At 29.1% G+C, this 26,299-nt stretch overlaps 2 protein-coding genes across 2 annotated transcripts; one reads left to right on the plus strand and one right to left on the minus strand.

Annotated features, from left to right (window-relative positions):
- Positions 1–794: 794 nt before the first annotated feature.
- Positions 795–6,456, minus strand: LOC137819512 (ferric reduction oxidase 2-like). Its single transcript, XM_068623390.1, has 9 exons — positions 6,323–6,456; positions 5,603–5,857; positions 5,410–5,512; positions 4,485–4,682; positions 3,783–4,017; positions 2,302–2,629; positions 1,968–2,211; positions 1,159–1,865; positions 795–1,073 (listed from the first exon to the last, which is right to left on the minus strand). Exons 2-9 carry the CDS (start codon positions 5,802–5,804, stop codon positions 934–936), a joined length of 2,157 nt encoding a protein of 718 aa, XP_068479491.1. The 5' UTR covers positions 5,805–5,857; positions 6,323–6,456; the 3' UTR covers positions 795–933.
- A 9,940-nt stretch (positions 6,457–16,396) lies between these two features.
- On the plus strand, positions 16,397–24,820 carry LOC137818003 (uncharacterized mitochondrial protein AtMg00810-like). Its single transcript, XM_068621227.1, has 4 exons — positions 16,397–16,411; positions 16,518–16,685; positions 21,213–21,243; positions 24,306–24,820. The coding sequence occupies exons 1-4, from the start codon at positions 16,397–16,399 to the stop codon at positions 24,818–24,820; spliced, it is 729 nt and encodes a 242-aa protein (XP_068477328.1).
- The last annotated feature ends 1,479 nt before the right edge of the window (positions 24,821–26,299 follow it).

Here is a 26,299-nt window from a genome sequence, read left to right on the forward strand (position 1 = left end):
TGTCTAATTCAAAAAATATTTGATGAACTTTTGAAAATTCTAACACAATTTTTTTTTAAAAAATATATTAACTTTCTAAAACTCAAACTTATTGTATGAATTTTTATTATGATTACAAAAATAAGAAACAAATCATTTTAAACCAGTATGAAAAACATCTTTTTGCTCCAAAACAATATCTAGAACATATTTATGCACATAAATCTTTATTATCAATTTATATAATTTATAATTATACAATATATAAATATATAGATTTGTGTTCTCATTTTCTACATTTTAAAAATTATACATTGGTATAGATTAAATAGGTTTTTACTGGTTATAAATTAAATAATATAAAAATATAATTATTTTAAGAATACGTTATCCGAAATCTTGAAATTTACCTCCCTTAAATCGACGTGTTACTCTCACCTTTATGTTCTTTGTTAGACCATTGATGGCACATGCAGACAAGAAACTTATATTACACGTGTTGGTATTTGAACAGAAACTTCTTGTTTTCCAATTTGTACCTTATTAATATCTGAAAAGACGATTTTACCCCCCTTTTTTTAAATACTATTTCCGAAATCTTAAAAATCGTTTTCTGAAAATTTTGAGAAAATATTTTGGAATAGGATTTTTAAAATATATTTTCTTGAATAATTTTTTCTAAATATAGTCTGAATTTTCAGAATGATCGATTTAGATGAGATATTTTGGTCATATCTATAGTTTGAACTCCATATTTTTAGTTTGAACTCCACTTTTGCATGTTTTGTGAATACACACTAATGAAAATCAAAACATTAGAGTAAATTTGTTTCTTTATAGTCTTACTTACACTAAGGTTGTTAACAACCAATTTTCACTTATTCAAATAAAAAACAACAGAACTAATAAATCCATCATTAATTTTTACATCCATTTATAACAGTATAAGTAAAATCACCAGCTAAAGCTAATAGACTCAAAATGCAGATTCTCAGCTAAACCAGATGAGCAAATGGCTGCAACTTCATGCCTCATTGTTTTGGGTCCTGAAGCAAGAACTCCCACACTTGACCCTTTGTAGTCAAAGAGGATTCCTGTAAAAAGAAAAAGAAATTGAGTGATTTCAAATCCATTCACAAGTCTCTAAGACATAATTAAAAGAAATTGGAGGTGACTTACTTCTTAGATCAGGTCTTGCACCATAATGCACATTGGTAGCTTGAATAAGTGACTGATAAGGAAGACTTTCCAGTTCTCTATCTGCATTGTAAACCATGGAGTTTGGCGACACTATTGGTGTAGACCCTTCCATGTTCTGAATCTGTTTTCCTTCTTTAGCATAATATTTTTTGTTCCAAAGAAAAGCTGCACTAGAAACACTTGCTATGGACACGCATATTACTAGCATGTTGAGGAATGCATTCAAAGGGTAAGAGAATATTTGATTTGAGTTATGATCAATAGGGAAAATGTAGTAACGGGTAATGATCCCTATTAAGATAAGGAAAATGACGAAAGAGGATGAAATTATAGCACCAAGCCAGAGCCAACTGTTTGGACCTAATATAGCATGTACTGGTTCATCAGATGGATTTGGCTTGAACCATCTGATTTTAGGGTGAATTAGTTCATCTGCTTGAAGCTCCGTGTCCCTTGTGATGTAGGCCTCAATTTGTAATTCCATGTTAGAAAAATCACAAGGGGTGCCAGATATTGGGAGGATCAAATCTACCATTGACAGAGATGAAGAGTTCTTGAAGACACAAATTAGGACGACTTTCGGGGTTTTGCATTTGAAGGTAGTGTTGAGATATATTAGCTCCCGAATGATGGATAGGAAAGGTGTGATGCCACTTCCTCCACTCACCATCACAAGAGTTTCATGCCTGGTGGAGAAAAAACAAAATTTATCATTATGTGCAAGTCAAAGAAATCATCTCTGATAAAGCATTAGGTTTGAATTTGTGTTTTGCTTCTAAGATACAAACCGTAGATAGTTGGTTGAAGCAGGTCCATAAGGACCTTCCACAGACACAGAAAGACGATCTATTGTGGAAGGAGTTGAAAGCAACTTGTATAGCTTATTGGTCCAAGTTCCTTCACTTTTAATAACAACACTTAGCTTGTCTTGCTCCAAATTACTATTAGAAGTAACAGTAAATGGATGCCACTGTAGCTTGGATATGTTTGGTACATTTATGAACATCACACTTGTGGGGTTATAAGTTAATCCTGCCAAAAGCATATCACATTAGCTCATAAAAAAAGTCTCAATAAATTAGTCATTTCTCAAGATACTGAGCTAGGATAGTCATTAGTTACCATGGCCCTTAGAGAAGTTGAGTTCTACAGCTTCACATGGCAAAACCCGAGCAGAAACCAAACGAACTTGGCGTCTTGATTGCAGAAACCTTAAGTAACGATCAACCACGAAGAGGTAGAAACCAGGGAGCATCATTAAGGAATAGGAAACGCCAACATGGAAGATGAAGAAGACTATGAAGAGGATGTAGAGGTGATGAGTGTAATAGAAAAGCTCAAAATATTTTCGCCTAATGCGGGGAATGGTTACAATCCACAGTATCAAACCAGTAAGCAAAGATATCTCTCCGGCCACAATTGATACATCGTTTTTCTTCCATTCCAGCATCTACAACAAAAAAAAAGCCATGTCCCATCAACTTACTTAATATGTAGCATAGATAGTAACACTGGACACTACACATACGCGAACAATTCAACACATGTAATCTCTAAAATATAGGACACATAAACACAAATCTATATATTATATCATTATGAATTATATAAATTGACAATCAAAATTTATATGAACAAGTATGGATGTCTTTTTTCTTTATAACAGACAGATTTCCCTTGACTGATTCAAAATGATTTATTCCTTATTTGTATAATCATAATAATAACTTAAACAATAAATTTAACTTTTTAGAAAATTACTATATTTTTTTTTTTTTAAATTATATTGAAATCGTATTAGAATTCTCAAAAATTTAAAACTATTTTTTGAATTGGACATTTCACCATACGCGTGTAAGTGTCAATGTCCAACAAATGTGTCTAAACTTCACAGCACTATAAAAAAAAACATAAAATGGAGGACTTGCTCAAGAATGTGACACTAACTTGTTTGTTGCTTGCTCACTAAAATGTTTTGCTGTAACTCTTATAGTATTAATTCATACATACTTGTATAAATCTTTTTTCTTTATCAAAGTAAAAGTTTCCTACAAATATAGACGCATATAATCATATAAAAAAACATGATTAGTAAAGTACAGTTACAGTTTCACACGTCAAGCATAAAAATTTCACATTTTTTAACCCTTTTGGGTGGTGTGCACCGATTTGCTACTCAAAGCAAGTCAGAAATGAATTGAGACAAAAAAAAGCATAGGCGCAAGGAATATCCAAAGTGACAAGGGGGCCAATGGGTCTATTTGTTTAAACTTTTTTTAGAAAAGAAGCTTTTTTAAATAAAACAATCACTTATTATGAATTTTAACATACTTGAGTAAACTTATTTAAAAGACAGAAAAGAAAAACAGACACAGTAGAATGAGAAAAACTTAAAAAAAACTTTCTGTTTAGCATAAACAAATAAATATTAATTTCTACTTATATAAAAATCAAAAAGGAATCACCTTCTAACAATTATTTTTTTTAGCACAAACAAATAGACTCAATATCTGACCTCATAAGGTGGATTAATTGCAATCAACACTGATATACATGATGAAAGATTGCATGCCATGAAATAAATAAATTGTAAGTTAACTAACCGAAGAAATTTGATGCATAATTGCCCAAAGGGTGATGTAGCTCAAACCGTGAGCAGTGAAGAGTACCAAGGCAATATGTCCAAGCCAAATATGGTACTTGATGCAACTCTCAGAGGTGAGACCAAGCAGTGGCAACAAGCTCGAACCACGAGCCACAGGAAAAAACATGAACACCAAACATATGTTCCCAACAACACCAAACATTAGTGCTGTAATGTCTACCTTCTCTTGCCATCTGCACCACCAACATTTATCACAGTTAACAATAACAATCAAAATGCTCAACTTAGTTGTAAGATCCCTCAAATAAATTGCTTCAAGTTAATTTCTCTGCACTTTTACACAGTGAATCCACCAGAAATCACAAAATCTACGACTTTTTAAGATAATTGTTGTAAAAGTTAAGAAATTAATCATACAAAATTTGTTATTGGATGACATACGTGAGAACATTTTACATGCACTGTAATTGTGAAAACCTTCTCACAGTATGACTATTTATCCTACTGCTAGTACAAACAGTTGGAAAAGCTACTATCATCCAAATCATTCAGTATCATGTTATGCATATTAAATTTGCTGATTTTTACAAAAAAGTTTTACTAGTAATGGTTTTATATCGATTTACAGTTCATAACTTTTTACATTAACTATGCATAGAAATCAAAGTGTAATAGTAGTCATAATATAATAAAAATTTACATATTATGGCCGTCCTCTGCTGCTGATTCGGGAGTGACTTTTGCAAATTTGTTTCTTAAAGTAGCTGCAAAGGACCAGACAAGGAGTGCAATGAACATGAGGAAGAATGCAAGCTCTGTGCCAGAGACAATGCCAAGAGGGCCTTTTATAAGCACTGGACGCTTCCATATGGCTACCTTATGTTTCTTTGAGTTGCAGCTGATGATGCACAAAACATGTATACATGTGAAAAGTCAATTATCAAAACTACAATTCTTTTCAGGCTTATTAAAGACTTTGTCCCCACTCTCACATCATTTTTCTAGAGTTGAAAAATTAAACTTTTTGATGAAATAAGTATTCCTTAGATAAAGTAAAATTAATGAAACTTTTCTGTAAGTTAAAATCAGTTTGTGAAGAAACTAAATGAAAAGAACTTTTTATAAATTAATTTATAAGTAAGACATAAGTTCATTTTGACAAATAATCATTTACTATTTCTCATCATATAAGTATTTATATGAAAAAAAATAAAAAAAAAGGCCTTAACTTGTCTTACATAAGAAATATTTTCATGGTTCACTGTCAAAACTATGATAAAATTTATTCTGCTATCTACCACATTAATTAGTGGATAACATGACATAAGAGTAAAATTTAAATACAGGTTTATTAGTGTCTTTTATGCTTCTTGTCTTTTTCTGTTCATAAACTCACGTCTTAAACACTTTTTTACGTTTAGACAAATAAAACTCCCATTGGATACAAAAAAAACAGAAAACATTTATAGAAAATTTAATAATATTACAAAACGTCAATTAGCTTAAAGAATTAGTATTACCCTAACATTCACAAACATAAAAGCACTTTTTTAATAGAGATCAAGAAATTACAATGAACCATTTATCAAAAGATTACAACCAGAGTAAGTGGTGAAAAATGGTACCTTTCCATGGTGGAATCATTTGTTTTTTTTGTTATGTGGAGGTAGACACACCCCAAAGTAGCTATGAGCAAGATTGGGAAAGTGTACATCAGAAGATTAGAACCTGCAATGAGAACATTACAGGGGAATATTAGCATAAAACAATGAAAGCAATGTAGGCACAGAAATTAATAATTGAATAAATTAACAAGACCTTTTGAACCCAAATACGTTGTTGTGTTAGTCTTTGCTCTGTATTTAGGAAGCCATCTTTCTCTATAAGTATTTGTGGGTGACATTACCCAAATGAAAATCCAACCCAAGAACAAAACCAGCACCAAAAGCCTAATTGCAAATTGAACCCTGTGTAATTTTGCTTGAGAGGATGACCTCTTCACCACAGTTTCTTGAGCCATCTTGATTTTGGAGAAAAGAAAAGACTGCAGTGAGGAGAATCAAAGAGGATGACCTATTTATAGTTCAAGAAATGGAATTAGTTTGATTGGACAATTATACATTAAACAAAACATTAGGCATGGGACAACAACAGGGTAAAAACAAAAAAGCATGCTTCATGTCCCTCCTATAGGAATGTACAAATTATTATCATTTTTTGCGTCATACTCTGTGGACCCAAATTATGAGAAGAGGGTTGACCTGAATTGAAGGTCAACCTCCATTTCAGTGTTGTGACTAATGCCAAATGAGAACATCAAGGGTTTCAATTCAACCCCTTTTCTCACTCCACACACACACACATACCCTTAAAAAACAAAGCTTTGATGGAAAAAAAAAATGAAAATTTGTAATAGAATGATTAGGAACAGCAACATAAAAAAAAGTTTGATATATCATATGTAGCTGCGTTTGTCTTTATGTTTTGATGATTTAGATGAAAACAAAATGGATGGTAAATGTTCAGAAACAGTGTTACCTTGAAAATGCAGAGCAAATAAACGCAGAAGAATTTGATACATTTGGACTATTATTGTGTATTAATAAGCACCATTTTCTTCATAGCACGTGCCTGTTTGAAACCATATTTGGAATTGCAGGTTTCTGAAGCGTGTTGGCTAAAGTATATGGACTGTGAAGAGAGAAGATATTATTAACAGTTTTATTCATCTAATGTTGTTCTTACAAAAGAATCAAATAATATGAATTAAAGGTAAGAGTGAAAGGTTATTCAATTACTTATATTTAATAAAATGAAATCATTTGGCAAGATATTTCAGTTTCTGATGATAATATATAACACATTGTTTTGTAATGAATTGAATGCATTGATTGTAGATATTAATTTAATTTTTGCATTAATAATATAAAAGAGTGTTGTATTTTTTACATATTAAAAAAGTTATAAATAGAGATTTATTGTTTCTTATAAGTTATTTCAAAATTATGTGAAATAATGATCTGTTGTTGATTTTTATTGACGGTTTTTAATAAAAAAAAGTAGTTTTTTTACTGTCATTTTTTAAAATTTGAAGATAATACTTTTTAATTATATTCTTAATTTAATTAACATAAAAAATTAGTTACAATAATATACAAAAAAAAAGTACAATGACGCGTAAATGTATCTTAAATAAGAAAAGAGAAAGATAAAATAGGTAATTCTTTTCAAATTAAATTAATTTTTTTTTATTTCATTTTAAATGAATTACCTATTTTATCTTTCTGTTTTCTTATTTAAGATACATTTATTTTTTTATTTGCCATCTTAAACAACTAAAACAAAGGAGTTAGGAAGTAGTTTGTAATAAAATGGCATTGTGAAAAGAGTTTCAAATATCATTAAATTTTATATTTAGTATTTAGTGTTTGTATATTTTAAAAGACATTTAATATTGATTATCCAATGGAGAAGGACGCAATTTTTTGTTTCAAAAAAACCCATCTTAATATTAATAAAATTAAATTATTAGTGGATGTTTAGCATGTCTAAATCTATATAGTATAAATATATTTTAAAACTAAGTATTCTTTAAAATAAAAATATTTAATGGAAACAATACAAATATTTACTTTTAACTTTTATTTGTAGTAAAATGCGATTTTATCATTATTTAGTATTTTTTTATCTTAGAGAATCTTAAATTATTAATTATATTTATATTTTCTTCCTGAGCTAAAACTTTATATCTTAAATTTACTTAAATTATTTTCTATTTTGTCTAAAATATAATCTAATTATTCCACAAAAATTATTATTTTCCTTTTTTTAAAATGCTCCTTCCCTTAAATTAAAACTATTTATATTTTCTTCTTAAATTAAAAACATCTGAAATCATTATGTATATACTTACAGCTCAACACTTACTTTTTCTCGATATTAAATAATAGTATTTTAAAATTTATAACTATTTATTTTCGTCCTTTTCAATTATGATTCACAAAAGAAAAAGCTATTTTGTTTTATGTTTAACTTGTATTTTGGCTTGTAGATTATAGGAGTCAAATTTAATGTGTAAATAATTATCTTTTAGATTTAACTAAAATTAAAATTTACCGATATTTTATTTGAAACATTATTTAATTTCATTAAAATTAATCAGATTCAATTATTTTTCTAAAGTATCTTTTATTATGATATATCTATTAATGGATTATAAGTCTACATTTTATAAATAAAAAAATTGTTACAGGATTTTATATGAATAAACAATAATTTCAAAATGTGAATGTTTACTAAAAAAAATCATGAAATAGAAATCAACTTTAGAGACAAAAAATAATTAGTTGCTATAGTGACTAAATTAGATATCATTTTAGGGACTAAATAAAGTTTTGGTTTCTAAATTAGATTTTATTAGTGTTAAATGATTTCTAAATTGGTATCTAATTAACGATCAAAGTTTTTGCTACCAAATTTATAAACTAAATAATTGGTAGTTAAAACCTTAATTGTTAATTAGATACCAATTTATAAACTATTTAGCAATAATATAAATTAATTTAGAAACCATTTTTTTTTTAGTTTTTAAAATGGTCTCTAATTTAGTTACTATTACAACTAATTATTTTAGTTTCTAAAAATTGGTTTATATTTGATGATTTTCTTGTAATGTTTATAATGATCTTATATTCAAATAAAAATTGAAAAAAAATAATTAAAAAATGTGATATAATGAGAATCATTGATATGAATAAAATGACAAATTTCTATCTTGAAAATATTAACAACCAAACAAAGTATTAATGTGGTAAAACTCATTAACACTTAGATAATAATTCTTGTAATGGACGTTGACTTAGAATTTAATGTAAAGAAAAGTCTTTGAAATAAAGTTATAATTAATAGAAAAATATTTTAGAATGATATCATTAATTAGGATAAAAATAATTAAAATTTATTTGTGTTTGAATCCAATTGTTTTCTTCTAAAAAGAGTGTATTCATCATTAAAAAAATGGAAAAAAATCAATTATATACTTATTTTCATTTTTATTATGCATAACAAAATTATTTGAGTAAAAATATAAATATAATAAAAAAATATTTAAAATTTCATTGAAATGAAAGAATCAATTGTTTTTGGTAAAAATATAATATGGAGTATTTTTAATCCATGCATTGACTGTTCACTCTATATTATTATGCATTTATTGTTGTATTTATGAATTGTAATTGTGATTGAATTGTAATATTTGTCCTGTAGTGAAAGAGGAACATGGGTGGGGAATGAAGATTTGTATTGTTCTTATAGTTATAATTATTTGTATAAAAACAATTTTATTCATAATGAAGTAAATATATTTTGTTCTTACTTTTTATTTAAGTAGAAAATGATCAAATATAAAATTTATGATATAAAATAAAATTATTAGTACTCCACTTTTGTAAATAATGTTTTCTGAAAATTAATTATCATAAAAATATAAATTATAATATTTAGACTTAATTATTTTTTAGTCCCGGACCAGAGTAAATACAATTTCAATATTTTAAAAATATTTAATATAGTTTTTTTAAAAATAATTCAATACAATTCTTTCAATTAGATTGTTCAATTAAAATATATTGTATATTGAATTATAGATGTTGTTATCACATTAAATTTTAAAAAATTGGACATCATATTAAATTGTTTTAAAAAATTAGGATCACATTAACTTTTTTTAAAAAGTTAGAACCAAATTAAAATTTTAAAAAAGAATTAGGATGACATTAAACTTTATAAAATCTTAAAGATATAGTTGATTTTTAACCCTTAATATAGAGATTAAGAGAGTAATTAAGGTTGTAAATAATTATAATCTTATTTATTCATTCTTCTGGACTTGTTATTTGTGGTAGTATTTTTCGTGGGATTATGGAAGTTTATTAGTGGTTTATCTGTTTTCATTGATGTTCTGTTTTTTGTTGCTGAGTTTTATGAAATTATATATGCTATTGAACAAGCTCAAAACATGAATTTTACTAGTTTATGACTTGAATGTGATTATGTCTTTGTTTGTGCTGCATTTACGGCTAGGACTATTGTTCATTTGATGTTTTGTAATAGGTGAAACACTTGTCTTAACTATTGTGGAAAAATCAGGTTTAGGATTTCTCACATTTTTTGTGAAGGGAATGCATGTGTTGATAAGCTTACTAACTTAGGTTTTATTAATAAAGAGTATTTTCATTGGTATAATAGGTTTTCGTCTAATATTTTTCTTAGAGCTCTTTATTAATAAATATAGATTACCTTTGTACCGTTTTTATTAATATATGAGTTTTGGTTTAGTCCCCCCATATTTTCTTGTATTTCCTTTTTTTTATTTTAATAATACTTTTTTTTTATGTGCGATGATTATTGTTACTTTGACGTGTTAGTCTAGGTGAAATATCAAGTTTCATAATTATATCAAGTTTTAAAATGATGTCTAACATAAAAGTTTTTATTAAAATAACAGATATAACACTACAATAAAATTATGAAATAGAAACCAATGTTAGATACAAAAAATAATTAGTTGCTATAGTGACTAGATTAGAGATCATTTTAGAGACTAAACAAAATTTTAGTTTCTAAATTAGTTTTCTAAATTGGTATCTAATTAGCTATCAAAGTTTTAACTACCAATTATTATTGTTAAATAATATTATATTTTTTTAATAAATATTAATATTTATTTTATTTTATTTTATAAAAAAAATCTTTGTAGAGTGTTCCCTATATTCTTAGAAGGTGTTGTCGTATGGTTCACCCACACATGCGCCTTGATTTTTTAATACGTTGCACATTCATAACATAACATGCATAATAATCATTTGGATTGTTTTTATTTTTTGTTATAATATTTATGTGTTTATTCATTTATTTATATGTATGTATTGTAAGAACAATAACCTTTACATTTATTTTACCCTTTTTTTTAAGATTTTAATGTATTGTAAAAACAATAACCTTTAAATTTATTTTACCCTTTTTTAAACTTTCATTTTTTTCCAAATTATTTAGGACGTTGCTAGTAGTTTGTTTTATATGACATTCTAGCATATTTTTACGTTGTTATAGGAAGAAAAAGTGTGTTTGTCGAATAATCCAGTTTTATGAACTTTCTAAATTTAACTATGGAGTTGTTACTAAATAGTGAGACATTGGTAGAACACTCTCCACGTAAAAAAAAACTGTATAAAATAAATAAATAAAATATTAAATATAAAGTAGAATTTAACGTGATTCGATACTCAATCAATCGACAAATTACGAGATTAATTAGATTTTTTTATTCTATTTATTACAATTTTATTATAAACACAAATATCTCATAGGACACAAATATCTCTTAATTAATATTTATTTTTATATTATTATATGTTCTAAATTTTTGTATCTATAAAATAAACTAAGAGTAAAATAATATAATTATGCAAGTAGTTGTCTTATTTTATAATTTAATCTTAATCATAGATTGATACCCTTTTTAGTTTCGAATAAATACTTTTAAAATTATAAATAGACTCATAGCACGAATGAATAGTTTATGTTAATTTTTTAAAATTTTAATTATCAACTAAAATTAATGTAGTATACACCTGGTAACCAATATTTAATATTCTTTAGTACTGTTTACCAAATTTATACATATAACTAATAATTACTATTGCTAATTGTTACTATTCATCAAAGACATTTTTATAGATATAATATTATCGATACTGTGATTTATTGATTATCGATGGTAAGAAATCAAAATAAAAGAAAGATGATGACAAAATCAAGTAAACTATATATGAAAAAAAGAAAAAAAAAGTTTGATTTAAATGATTATGTATGATAAAATGATATAATTTTCAAGTGATATGTGTTCTTACGTTGCTAATTTAAACAAATTTCCACTTGCTAAAATTCTGCCTCAAATAATGCCTCTAATCTTATTTCTTAAACATAATACATGAACCATGCCTGTGCTGCAAAATTTATGATCTAATTACCTTTTTCAGTTTTATAATATTTTGATGACTTCACCTCCATTCTGAGAATTATGGTTTTTTATTTTCCTTCTGGGAAACAAATTGTTAGAAAATTGAGGACTGCAATCTATTAGAAAGGATAAATCCATGTTCATGAATTTACAAAACCTTTTTTTAATTGAAGTGTATTGATATAATATAAAATTTAAAATTCTACCTTTAAAGTAATTTTTCTTTCAACAATTTTTAAAAAATATTATTAAAATATTACATTATAGTTAAGTAACATAAAGTAAACAAATGACGTGATATTATAAAATTCATACAAATTATTAGTTTATATGAAATATTGATTATATGTGTACGAGATTTTTAATTGCTATTTGTTCATACCCTTTTCTCCTTGTTTTTATTAGATAATTACACGTTCTTCCTAATTTCCACCTTTTCTTTGTGGAATTAATTTTATATGTTTATTATTTATTTTATTTATTATTAAAAGAACATATAGTGGATAAAGAAAGTAACGTTGTTTATCAATAATTCAAAAGTTGATATATGGTTACACAGCCAGAATATTAATAATTGGGTGATGATAATTTCACACCGCCATTTACTCTATATTCAAATTACAACTTTATAAACTATTATTTTGTTATAACATTTAATTTATATTTATTATTATTATTTTAATATAATATTTTATTATAAAAAAATAGTTGTTAAATGGATGTAGGTAAAATAGTGCGTCAAAAGGATATTTTAATAATTTTTTACACTAAAAGAATAAAAGCAAAAATTTAAAGAAATAAAAGTAATCTTAAAATTAGGTATTTTTCATTCCATACTTTTTTTTTAATGAATATAGAGCTTTATTTTATTATTAACTTTATTTTTATAAAATTCATGTTAGACATTATTAACTCTAAGAAGTAGATTTATTGTTTCTATCCATTATAAATCCTATTAGCTTGATATTTAATTGTAGGTACATAGTCAAAGAAATTCTCCTTGATTACTATATTTTTCACATTAATCATCTTTCAAATCTATGTTTATCCCTTTTTGTTGCTAGTTCCATGCTAAACAAAACAAATATTTAAGTTTGGCATAGATATATAATCATATTCTTCTTACCTTAATTAGCTTAAATGTGGGGAACGTTGAAGTCAAGTGTGCAATTTTGATAGAGTTTACAACAAAATAAATAATAACCAAGTGGTAGAGATATGAACCTTTTAGCACTCCATTGATTTTCATGGCTTCCTCACCAATTTTTTGAGTTATTTTTTTATTAGCTAGTTTCGCTCTTATTGTGGTTTAATGTTATTAAACTTATATTCATGTATATCAGATTGGACCACTTAATACTTTATCATGCATGAGATATTGGTTTCATGAAGTCAACCATAATATAGTTATATTCTTATTTAAACTTCGTATTTTTTTTATTTCAAGTGTTTGATAAAATTATTCAAAAACTATTTTAATTCTTTACTTTTAACTTTCACTTTAATTTAAGTTGTTATTATTTGCATTCTCACAGTCTCATCAAAGTTATTATATTTAAAAAATTATGATTTTGCTAAATAGTATACAATTTTTTCTTCAAAAATACATTCTTACCCACCATTCTATTATGGAATTTATCACACTTTTCAAATAATGCAATACATTATCTTTCTAAGAAAAATATAACTTTTTCTTGTGCAAACAATTTCCATTTCATTTTTTTTATTGTTTTTTGGTCTTTTGCAAATTGTCGTTGTTGAAGAAATACATTAAAAAATTAACAATTATATATACTTAAATTTAAAATTGCATATTTATCTTTTATATATGAGTTGTATTAATTCCACATCTTATATCTAATTAACATATATAACTAGCAACTAATGCAATTAATTAGGAACATGTGAATGATACACATGGTTGCTTACTCATTTTTAAAAACTCATTTCTCATATTATTTTTTTTCTCTCATGCTTGAAAATATAGAAAATGAGAAGTTGTCTTTTCTCTCACCATAGTATAGAATTGCTTTTGTTGTCCATATAGTTATCTAGATAAGGTGGATTTCACAAATTCTAGAAGAGAAGGACATGTTATTACTACTCGTGATGGTATGACAACTCTTTTTTATACTTCCTCTAATGATCATATCCAACGCAGTTTAAAAGGTCATCAATTTTCAGTATGATTGGACAACTACATTTTTCATACAATGCGATGTCTAAATTTTATCATATGATGCAATGTCTAAATCCACCCTCTTCCTCTTCTACACAGTCTTCATATCCAGGTACCCCTTTATCCCATAGTTAATTATGTTACTTGTAATAATTTCTTTGCTTCTCATTCTCGTTTTTTAGTTGCACTAACTACAAGAAAGAAAATTATGGACCCTTGAAGATTTACCCCCTCGAAAGAAAATTGTTGTAAATGGATGTACAAAATTAAATATAACTCTGATGGACTTTTATAACGACAAAAAACACATCTTGTTATTCTTGACAACAATCAAGTTGTGAGTATTGACTTCAATAAAACATTTACTTTAGTTGCTAAGATGGTCTATGTTGGGTATTTTTTTCATTTGTCGTTGTTTGTGGTTGCGAACTTTATCAAAGGGAAGTTCACAATGTCTTTCTTCATGGTGATCATGATGAAGAAGTATGCATGTCACTTCCTCCTAGGTTTTCTTGTGTCTTTCCTAGGAAAGCTTGTAGATTGCATAAATCTTTATATGCTATTTGTTATAAATATGTTTTATAATTTAGATTTAAGGATGTTTTATAAGTTATTATTTGAATATTATACTAAATGACAAGAAATTGGTTAAAAAATAAGATGGCATCTTGTAGGTATGACATGCCAAATCACTTTTTTTTTTGTATACATTACATCCAATTAAAATTGCAAAAGGCTAAGAGAACGCGTTTGTCCCATGTGCTTCAGAAATTGGAAATCAACATCGTACATGTCATTTCTTTTTGCACTCCCATAGTTTTCATGTGCACCCTCATAAAGGTGGTTAAAAGACAAAAGTGTCTCATTTGTTGTCGCCACCCTTTGCCACTGTCACCACTCCTTGTCATCACTATCACCTTTGTTTATGTGTTGTGTCATGGATAGATTCAAGGAAAAAAAATGTTCTTATGTAATCTGGAAGAGTCTCATATTACACAATTTGGAAGTTTTCTTTATGGAAAAATAACTTTCGAATAGGGAAATCTTAAAGTCTTTTTTATGCAAAAACTGACTTCCAGATTGTACAATCCGAAAGTCCAAAAAATCTTCCACATTACTTAATATGGAAGTCAAAAATGACTTATAGAATGTGCAATCCAAAACTTAAAAATTTTATGGAATGTGAAATTCGGAAGCCTTTTTCATGCAAAAAAATTACTTTCAAATTGCATAATTCATTTTTTAGTATCGATTATTTGACAACCCAATAAGTGGGTGCACCAAAAGTACAACCTGATAACCTGGACCATGAAATAATAAAATATTGGATTGTGGGGCACAGTTGTTGAGGTGAATTTTTTTAAAAATTTAGGGTTGAAAGGGCAGGTTTTGCAAAGGAAGAACAAAGCAAAGGTTTCTGAGAGTACAATTTTGATTGGATTTGTGATTTTGATTAAGACTGTGATTTGGAATGCGAGTGTGAGTGCAATTCGAGATTTCGCTCGGATTTTGAGGTTGGTTTTGTATTATTGAGATTGCTTTTTGGATATTGGAGCTTTTTGTTGTTTTGATTTGGTAACTGTTTTCATATCTTTTTTCATCAAGTTTTCATTGGTTTGTTTTTTATTTTTAGGGTTTAATGTTTTTTTATTTTGTTTGTTTGTTTGTTGGATAGGGTTTTTGAGTGTTGAAGGTTGGGGTTTGTTGGTTGAAGTTTGTATTGGTTTGGATTTTGTTTTTTAGGGTGTTTTTATTTGCATTTTTGGGTGACTGATTTTGTAGTTTTTTGTGTGTATTCTGATATAGTGGTGATAAATTACAATTTGTTCCATAATGCCCTATTGAAGAGGAATGGTGGTGTTAATTTCAATACCTTACTCAGAATTGGACATTGTGGATTTCATGGCAAGGAGTTTGTATGGTTCTGCAAGATGAGTTTGATTAAATTTTGTATTCATTATTTTATTTATTTTTTACTTTATTTTGATGTGCATTATATTTTTTGGTTTTTGTAGACTTGAATTGTGGTATTCATGGTTTTAAATTGTTTAATTAATAATTTCTTCAGGATATAATGACAAGTAATGGAAGTTAAGATGATGAAGTTGTTATTATTGAGTCTAAGGTTTGATTGAAATCATTAGTTATTTTAAAAGGTAAAAGTGATGATATATTTGTTTTGTCATGTGGATGGTTGTGTTTATTTGTTCCATGTAATATGAAATATTTTGACGTTATTGGTAACTGTTTGTAATCATTTTCCATTTATTTGAGTTCATAATAAATGAATTTTTGATATTCATTATTTAGATATGGGTGATGGAGCATTTCTTCTCTTACAAGCGCCACGTGCCAAGGAGTGAAAATAAATATCCTCATATTATGCATTGGATAGATGTTAGAGTTTGTGACAATGAAATTGGATATGGTATGCATAAAAAATATGTTTTGTCATGCTTGTTGAAATTTGTATTACATTAATGTTGTTGTGAATGTAGATAATTAACTTTGGTATTATTTATGTCAACAAATAGGTTATTGTTCAGTTATGTGCGTCGAATGAAGAGTTTCGCAATGAATTGGTTGAAGAAGTGTTTCATGAAGTTGGATGTGGAATTAGGAAGCGCAAACCAAGAAAGGATGAAGTTGCTAGAGTGATGGTCAAAGTTGTTGAATTGATGCGCATATGTAAGGAGCATGAGGTATTAATTACGATTATGGAGAAAGAGGTGAATGAGTTACTTGAATTGTTAATTGCAAGAAAAAAATATGTTCCGGACGATATTTTCCCCAGTACTTGAACTTCTTTCAGTAGATCGCAGAGACCTCCAAATGCCAAAAAGTAGTGATAAAGACGTACCTGAAGATGAAGACCAAGGAAATGAAGAAGGCAACATGTTTTCTCGAATAAAGCGTGATCCCCCAGAAAATGTTTCAAGACTGGTGTGACGAGAACACCATGGACTACATATTCAAGAAAAACAAAAGCAAAAGCATAAGATGTTAGGCATAAGTAGTTGTTTTAGTGATACGTTGTTTAGGTTTTTGGGCTTTAAAGTAAATGGGTGTGCAATGGTTAATTTACATTGTGGATATTGTTGTAATTTATTTGATACTATATAATTTATTGTCATATATATTGGTGATAACAAAGATTTCTATTAAGGAATAACTTGTTTTATAGTTGTTGTGAAAAGTGTTATTGTGTCACTGCATGTTGTTACGAAGTGGACTTTAAGCCTAACTCAACCCCATAAAACCGGCTCATAGGGTTGAGGTTTGCACCCACATATATACTATGAAAAAGTCCTTATCTCTAGTCGATGTGGGATCTCCAACAAGATAGCGGGTGGCCTGATAAGCCCAACAAATACTCACTAGGAGAGGCTCGAAATGGCTCTGATACCATGTTACGAAAGTGGACTTTAAGCCTAACTCAACCCCATAAAACCGGCTCATAGGGTTGAGGTTTGCACCCACATATATACTATGAAAAGGTCCTTATCTCTAGTCAATGTGGGATCTCCAACACATGTGTTTGTAAATTGTGGTGTACAATAATAAGTCAGTGACCATTGTTTGGTGACTTGGTGGTCACCTTTGTAGTAATATTTGGTCACTCATTCAAAACAGAACACCCACAATTGCGACCAATAACAAACAACCCCTTTAAAACCCTAAACCCAAAATTACTTACCAAACTTACTTCGTATCTTCTCTGCGTCGTTGTCATCCCTCTTTGTCAATATCAACCACACAAATGGAACACACAGTACCAACCGCACAAATGCCCATCGCACAATATAGAACGCAACTCTCTCCGTCGTTCCTCTGCTTCTACTTATTCCTTTGCTTGCTCTACCTTTCCAATTTTCGTTTCCTGCTATCTTGGTAATAAAAACATGTCATCTCTTGGAAATACAAGCACATTTACTCAAACGTCTTTTCGAATTCCAATTTTCTCGTTTTCCTATGCCTTGCCAAATTGAAAAAATTGTCCCCACCACGTAAGCACCCCTCTCCACGTCACGGGTTGTATTTTAGCATAAGGGAATCTGGTTGTCAAATAATCATTTTTCTTCATTTTTTCATCAACCAAAAAGGAAAAATGGTGATTTTCATATTTATGGGGTGCATAAGGAAAGTATGGGGAGTAAAAAATAATAATGTACATAATATGTGTGGTCAAGGATAAAATTGGATAAGTTGTCCCACTAACTTTACCATTTTTATGTCATTTGTTGAGATTCGTAGGGTCTATTCCTAAACAATCTAAAAATACTAGATAATTTATGTGATACTATAAGCTTATAAGTTTTCATTCTCTATGATTTATTATTTTTACAAGTGAGAAAGAGAAAAAGAAATAATGTAATATCATTTATTATGTGAACTCATACTCTTTTAAGAAAGTCTTCATTATATATCATCTTTATGAGTTATTTCTTAAATTTAATATTGTTTTCTTTGTAGCTAGATCGATGTAAGAATACATAATACTTTAGTTCTTAATTTTAGGGGAAATTAAACAAAAAGATAATCAAAAGTTCCTCAATGTAATCATGTTTTCTAAGAGTGACATTGTATATTTGATTGTGATTTATTTTGATTATGGTTAAATCCTTTAAAAAATTCTTAAATAATAACTATAAATAACTCAAATTTTAGGATGAATCAATATAAAATCTTATGGTCCTTCTTATTATAGATATTTTGTTGTTAGATGATCTAATGTTCTTTTTGAAAACGTCTCGTGTTCTATTGAACATCCCTTCCAAAGTCTACCTATTATTTCATTATTTGATAATCTAACTAATTTGTTGAGAATTTATGTTATGTAACATATGCTATTTAAATATTTTGTGTAAAAGATTATATTGTGTTATTTGATTATAATGTATTTTGTTGGGTGTTGTGAAGATTAGGGAAATAACAAGAAGGGAGGGTTGAATCATTTATGGTTGTTGGGCAACTTCAACTTCTATAAATGTTCATTTTGCATCTCACGAGCTTTAATATGATATTTGCATTTAGTGCAACTTTGAATTTAACTCATTTCTCTTTGCAGTGTCCTTGATAACTAACAACATTTATCTCATAAGTAACGTAGTCTTTAGCACCAATTTATGCTTAAAGTGCATATCATACATGATGAATAATCGGGTTAGATTTGAAAGACTCATTGTGTCAGGAGGTTCATGATGAAAATAATTTTAACTCGTGTCTCAAGAAATCTTTGATATTTGTTTTATATTTGATGTTGAACGGATTTCTTTGGCAAACAGACATTCCTTGCAAATACAGAGTAAGCATATGAATATTTATTTAAGTAGAAGATTTTCATATCCTACGTATATCGTATGGTCTGATGTTTAGTGTGCTATTTGTTTATTCTTATGTGCGCCTAATTAGACTTTGAAGAAAGATTGCACAATATTTTAACATTTTTCAGATGAAATACTTGCGTCTTACATGATTTGTTGTTTTTAAGCACTAATTAAAATCTTAGGATGTCAGAATTTTTTCGTAAAAAAATTTAAAGAAGCATGATTGGTATGCAAGATGAGTCAAAAAAAGCAGCCAACAATTTTTTTTTAAAGAAGCATGATTGGTATGCAAGATGAGTCAAACAAACCCATTTATGACATGCCAAATCTGGTGCAACCCATTTCTTTGATATCAAATTAAACAAAAGGAAGAAAAAAGAGATACAAACACAATATGTCTCAACAAAATACTACACTCAATTCTTTGGTAACTCGTCAAGTTTCATTAATCAACAAGTGCAATATGGATATTATTCAATGATAACTCCTAACTTACAATATAAATATATTTTCAAAGTTTTTCTTCAATATTTTACAAATATTCTTTATCATAAGAGTCACTCTTAGATGTGTACAACACACGTATTTTTTTTACAAACAAGTCACTTTTAACTTACAATGCAAAAAATGTTTTAAAATATATATATAAACACTAAGATTAAATAGACAAAGGTTTCAATTTATTCCGAACTATAATACAATAAGCTCACTTTATAATAACAAAAGTTACTCTAGAAAAACATTTCAATAAAGAGTTTTTATAGAGAAAAAACAATTAAGAAGAGTATGAAAAAAAACCCTTCAAACTCGATGTATAACTATTCTATTACTATATTCTTGTATATGTATTTTCTTTTTTTTTTCATTTTCTTTATATACTTATGCAGAAAAAAATAGTTGTTGAGATTGATTGTTTTTCTTTATGATCTTCTTCAACTTTAGACTTACTTTTCATGAAAGTGTTCGTCCCATACAAATAATGTTGATGCATTTTAATACTTAATATAAAATCATAAATGTTGCATTATGCAACTCTTATATGAAATTATTGGATAAGATAATTCATGCAATTTATTAGTCTTTGTTAATGTATTTTCTATTAAGGAAATAATAATTATCAAATTATACGCAATTATTGTATGCAATATTGTACGATATTGTACAATGTTGTACCTAATTATATGCAATTAATTTAATAATGATAAAATCCATGATTAGTGGATCCCTACCTAATTATATTTTAATTTGTAGAGAGAAAGTCTTCCTACACTAGTATATATTTCTTATACATGAAGTGATGTAAATATACACATAAGAGAATAAAAACTTCTTCTTTCTTCCTACCATCTTCTTACATACAATTTTCTTATATGTTATCAGAGCACCGATCTTGGTGTTCTGACCGCCTCTCCATTTTTATCCACTAAATAAGAGATCATGTCTGGCAAAGAAGGCATCAGTAACGAGTCTGATAGAAACCTCGTACAAGGCTTCACCGCCGAGCAAATTCAGCAATTGACAATGGTTATTTAATCGTTCAACAATAATGGTAAAAGTGACACGTTTGTTAGCATTGCAGGTATGCTTGCTCATAACTCGTCTATTAATTCTGCTTTTACAAAATCATGGATTTTGGATAGCGGAGCAACCAATCATTTTGCATTTGATTCACAATTTTTCACACACATTTCATCATTTATTCCAAATGTTAATCTGCCCACAGGCTCAACTGCACCCATCTCATCTACAGACACAATTAAATTTAATGACAATATCACTCTCAAAGATGTTCTTGATGTTCTTTGTGTTCATTCTTTTAATTTAAATATCATGTTCGTTAGTAAGATAACGAGTTCACTAAATTGTTGTGTCGTTTTTACTCCACATGGTTGCTTTTTGCAGGACTTGGCTACGGAGAGGATGATTAGTTCAGGTAAACAACACGCAGGCTTATACTACATGTCTCCTCTTCCAAACCAAGTCCATGCATCTCAAATTTCGACCGACCCTGATTTATGGCACAAGCGCCTCGGACATCCTTCTCCGGCGTGTTTACAACTTGCATCTTCCTTACTACCTATCAGTAAAAATCTCATTCCCATTCATAATAATTGTAGTATTTGTCCTAAAGCTAAACAGACAAGGCTACCCTTTCCTTTAAGCATAATAAAATCTCATTCTCCATTTAATCTATTGCATTGTGACATTTGGGGTCCTCATAAAACCCCAACTCATTTTGGAAAACGTTTTTTTCTCACTATAGTCGATGACTATATTTATGAATCACATGTCTGAAACCCAACATCTCTTAAAATCATTATCAATTTCAGGCATCTATTAAAACCATTTGTGTTGACAACGGATTGGAATTTATTTCTATGCATAATTTTTTTCTCAAAAAAGGTATTGAATGTCAACGCACGTGTGTCTACACGCCTCAACAAAATGGAGTATTATAACGCAAACATAGACACATTTTAAACACAGCACGAACCCTCATATTTCAGTCCCATTTACCATTAGAATTTTAGGGGGAATGCGTTTTAACCGCCACATATATCATTAATCGCTTGCCAACACCTTTACTAAAAAATGAATCACTTTTTGAGATGTTATATAATTGCCCACCTTCACTTTCTCACTTAAAAACTTTTGGTTGCCTCTATTATGCAACTGTTGTTTCACCTAAGCAAAAATTTGATTCGCGCGCTCGACAATGCATCTTCATTGGTTATCCTGTCAATAAAAAAGCATACAAATTATTTGATATAGATGCAGACACTTTTTTTACAAGTCGGGATGACATCTTCTATGAAAGTGTTTTCCCATTCTGCCAACCGTCCCAGACGCAATCCTCTTACCCACTCTTGTCCAACATTCACTCGATCAACCTTCTTCTCCTACTCATCACAATGCACCTGAACCTCCATCAAACCAACCTTCTTCTCCTACTCGTCACAATGCACCTGAACCTCCATCAAACCAACCTTTTTCTCCCACGCCAAGAAGTTTAGCACCCATTACCAAACCTTCACCAACTGACCTTCCTGTTCGACGATCCAGCCGCACATCAACCCCACCTTCCTGGCTTCAAGACTACGTAACGGGATCCCAAGCCAATCATTTGACCACTGCCCAAGACCGGCTGAATGGAACCAGGTATCCTATGCATCATTTTCTTTCTAATTCACGATTTTCTTCTACACATAGTGCATATCTTGGTAACATCACAACCACCAAAAAACCTCACACTTATGCTCAAGCTATCCTTGATCCAAATTGGCAAAAAGCAATGGACGAAGAGTTTTCCGCCTTGCAACTAAATCAAACGTGAACCTTGACATTGTTACCCGCTGGGCTGAAACTCATCGGATGCAAATGGGTCTATAAAATAAAGTATCACTCAGATGGCAGTGATAATAAGTGTCTAATTTCAGTAATATTTCATATTAAAATATACGCACTTATGAGAATTTATTGCTAATTTACATATAAAATAATCTCTAATTTATAAATTTATACCTTTTTATATTTTGTATGATCTTTATTTGAGTAAGAGTATTTTATTTCCAAATTTGGTGTTAATTGCAATTTCTAGGGAAGATTGGAGATTTGGATTAAAGATGAATGATTTAAGTTAAAAAGAGAAAGCTAGAAGGTCCTAGAATGGAAAAAGATGCAAAGAAAGATTGGGCATTTTTTATGTTTTATTACTTAGCCCATTAGCGTGAAACAGGAAGGAACCTAACCCTAGAAAATTAGGTTAAATAGGGGGCTAGAGGCTCAACCTTAGGGTGTCAGATTGAGAAGAAAACACCGGAGAGTGAATTGTAATCCAATTGGGAGAATGGAAAGTGCTAGAAGTAAGCGTGGCTAATTCTACCCTTTGGGATTGGGAGTAATATGCTCAAACTCTTATGTATTGAGGTGATATTTTATATATTAATATTCAGTTATTGATTAATTATTGATATTGTTGTTTTACTTTTAACTTTCCGTGACAAATTGAGAATCCTAAATCTGACTAGGAGGTATTTTTAGGGTTTGGACCTAAACAACAATACTTAACATATTTGAGTGATAGGAATAGACTTGAAATGTTAATTGCTATTAAACGTCTGAGCTTCGTTCTAAGTTGTTCTTATAATTATGCGAGAGATCGATAGTTAGGGGACATTCTTAAGGATTTTATATGCGAGGAATCGATATGAATGATTTTTATACGGGCATCAATTTCAATCAAAGAACTTAATATTGACATGCTAATCAAAATACATGAGAGTGAGAAAGATAAAACTTAATCCCTATTTTTCCAATTGAAGCAACTAATTCTTTGTTTGTTTTCTTACAACATATTCACTTCAAACTCTTTTTATTGTTTTGTTGTTATATTTAGCAAATATTGTACTCGATAATTCACTGTTCCTTGTGGGATCGATATCCGTTCTTAGGGACAATTATTACTTCTGACAAACATAGTGCACTTGCCGTAAAAAGTCATCAGGCAGCGTCGCTCAGATTGAAGGTGTCGACTATTCTAAAACTTTTCCACCAACAGCAAAATTAACAACTTTGAGGTGTCTCCTCACCATTGCAGCAGCCAAAAATTGGTTTACTCACCAGCTAAATGTGCAAAATGCCTTCTTACATGGCACATTGCATGAAATTATTTACATGAACTTGCCACCACCCAGGCATCATCGATAGGGGGAGGACATTGTATGGCGACTCAACAAATCCATTTATGGTCTCAAACAGGCATCTGGACATGGTTTTCAACATTTTCTCATGTGATTAAATCTATAGGATTTCAACAGTCCAAGACAGACTACTCTCTATTCACAAGACAGAATAACTCATCATTTACTGTCCTTTTGATTTATGTGGATGATATTCTTTTGACAGGAAATGATTTGACAGAAATTTAGCTTGTTAAAGACTGTTTATTACAACAATTTCTCATTAAAGATCTTTAAGATTTAAAATATTTTCTAGGGATTGAATTTTCTCGTTCCAAAGCTGTTATTTACATGTCACAAAGAAAATATGCGCTTGATATTTTGCAGGATACAGGATTCACAGGTGCTCGTCCAAACAAATTTCCAATGGAGCAATATCTAAAACTCACACCAGACGATGGAGAGTTATTAAAGGATCCAGTTAAATATAGGCGACTCGTGGGACAACTAATATACCTCACGGTTACTCGACCTGACATAGCATTTTTGGTTCGGACCCTAAGTCAATATATACCGGCTCCACAGAAACCTCATTGGGATGCCGCAATTCGAGTCCTAAAGTACATCAAAGGATCACCGGGACAAGGATTGCTATTGCCATCCGAGAACAATCTGACATTGACAACTTATTGTGACTCAGACTGGGCAGGTTGTCAGACAACTCGGAGATCCGTATCTGGATATTGTATTTTTCTTGGTTCAAACGTACTAAGATCATCAGCAGAAGCAGAATACTGCGCGATGGTCATTACTTGTTTGGAGATAGTTTGATTGTGATATCTGTTGCAAGATTTAAAGGTGTCATGTAACTTGACAGCTCCCGTGACAATCAAGCGGCATTACATATAGCATGAACCCAGTATTTCATCAACACACTACCACATTGTACGAGAAAAATTACAAACCGAGATAATCAGTCCTTCATATGTACCGACACAATATCAGCTCGTAGATATTTTTACGAAAGCACTAGACAAGTAACAGTTTTTGACGTTACGACACAAGTAGGGTTCTTGATCTTCACCTATCAACTTGAGGGGAGTATTAAGGAAATAATAATTATCAAATTATACGCAATTATTGTATACAATATTGTACGACTAATATATATTTCTTATATATGAAATGATGTAAATATACACATAAGAGAATAAAAGCTCTTTCTTTCTCTTAACCATCTTCTTACATACAATTTTTTTATATTTTTTCTTATATTTTCGTTTGCTTGTTATTTTCTTTTTTTTTTATAGTATGACAACTTGTGAACTAGGTGGAGTAGGTACAACAATGATTTGCAACAAAAACGTGTTTGTAAGAATCTTTGTTATGATTTCTAAGTGTTGTACCGTTACCGACAAAAGTTGTGTGGCCTTATTCAAAACTGCAAACGAAGTAAACAAAAAGAAACATTAATTTGTTCAATAAATCCTTTAATAAAACCTTTCATACACACGTCTACTAAGCGTCCAAAAGTTGTTTTTATTTATAACTTTTAACTGGTGAGAGCATGCAAATATTTAGGTAAATAATATTTAAGTATTTTAAATATTTAAACAAAAAATTATTTCTTTTTTCAATTATATTATGACATAGGATTGCTTAACACATCAGCACTCAATACTAACTTCTTTTAAGTGAGATATAATGACCAATAAACTCTTCCACCTATCAATCACATTATATATATATATATATATATATATATATATAACATGGAAATATGTCTTAAATTTGATAAGCTTCCTAAATCCAATTCAGTAAAATTTAATTAAAAAATTCAAGTCCAACATATACGTGAATTCCTTATAATTTATGTTTACTTGGCAAACTTTTTTGCCTTGGTTCCTCTTGTTGCTCTCAATCATGGTCCTCAATGGTGACATTTTCGTAGCATTTCCATTGATGTAATCTAAATACAACCTAAAATGATATTAATATAATAACTAGTAATTATATTTGTTAGGGGTTAAGATATTATTTATATGATCACAATAGACGTTATTCTTAATGAACAATAACAAATATGTATAATCATAAAATAAGATTTATGGGTATTATCAGTTATTTGTTATATTCACTCTAGTCAATCAGCATTGGATACTTAAAAATTATTGGATCTCCGACCCCAACCCACGAGGGCCACGCGTGTTATATTATGCTGTTACAATCCCCTTCTGTTGGAAACACAAGGCATGAAGTTTCTGTTCAATCTTTACCATTCATTCTATAATCTTGTTATCATGAAAGCTC

The sequence above is a fragment of the Phaseolus vulgaris genome, chromosome 10 (assembly GCF_000499845.2).
Source record: "Phaseolus vulgaris cultivar G19833 chromosome 10, P. vulgaris v2.0, whole genome shotgun sequence".
Lineage (NCBI taxonomy): Eukaryota > Viridiplantae > Streptophyta > Magnoliopsida > Fabales > Fabaceae > Phaseolus > Phaseolus vulgaris.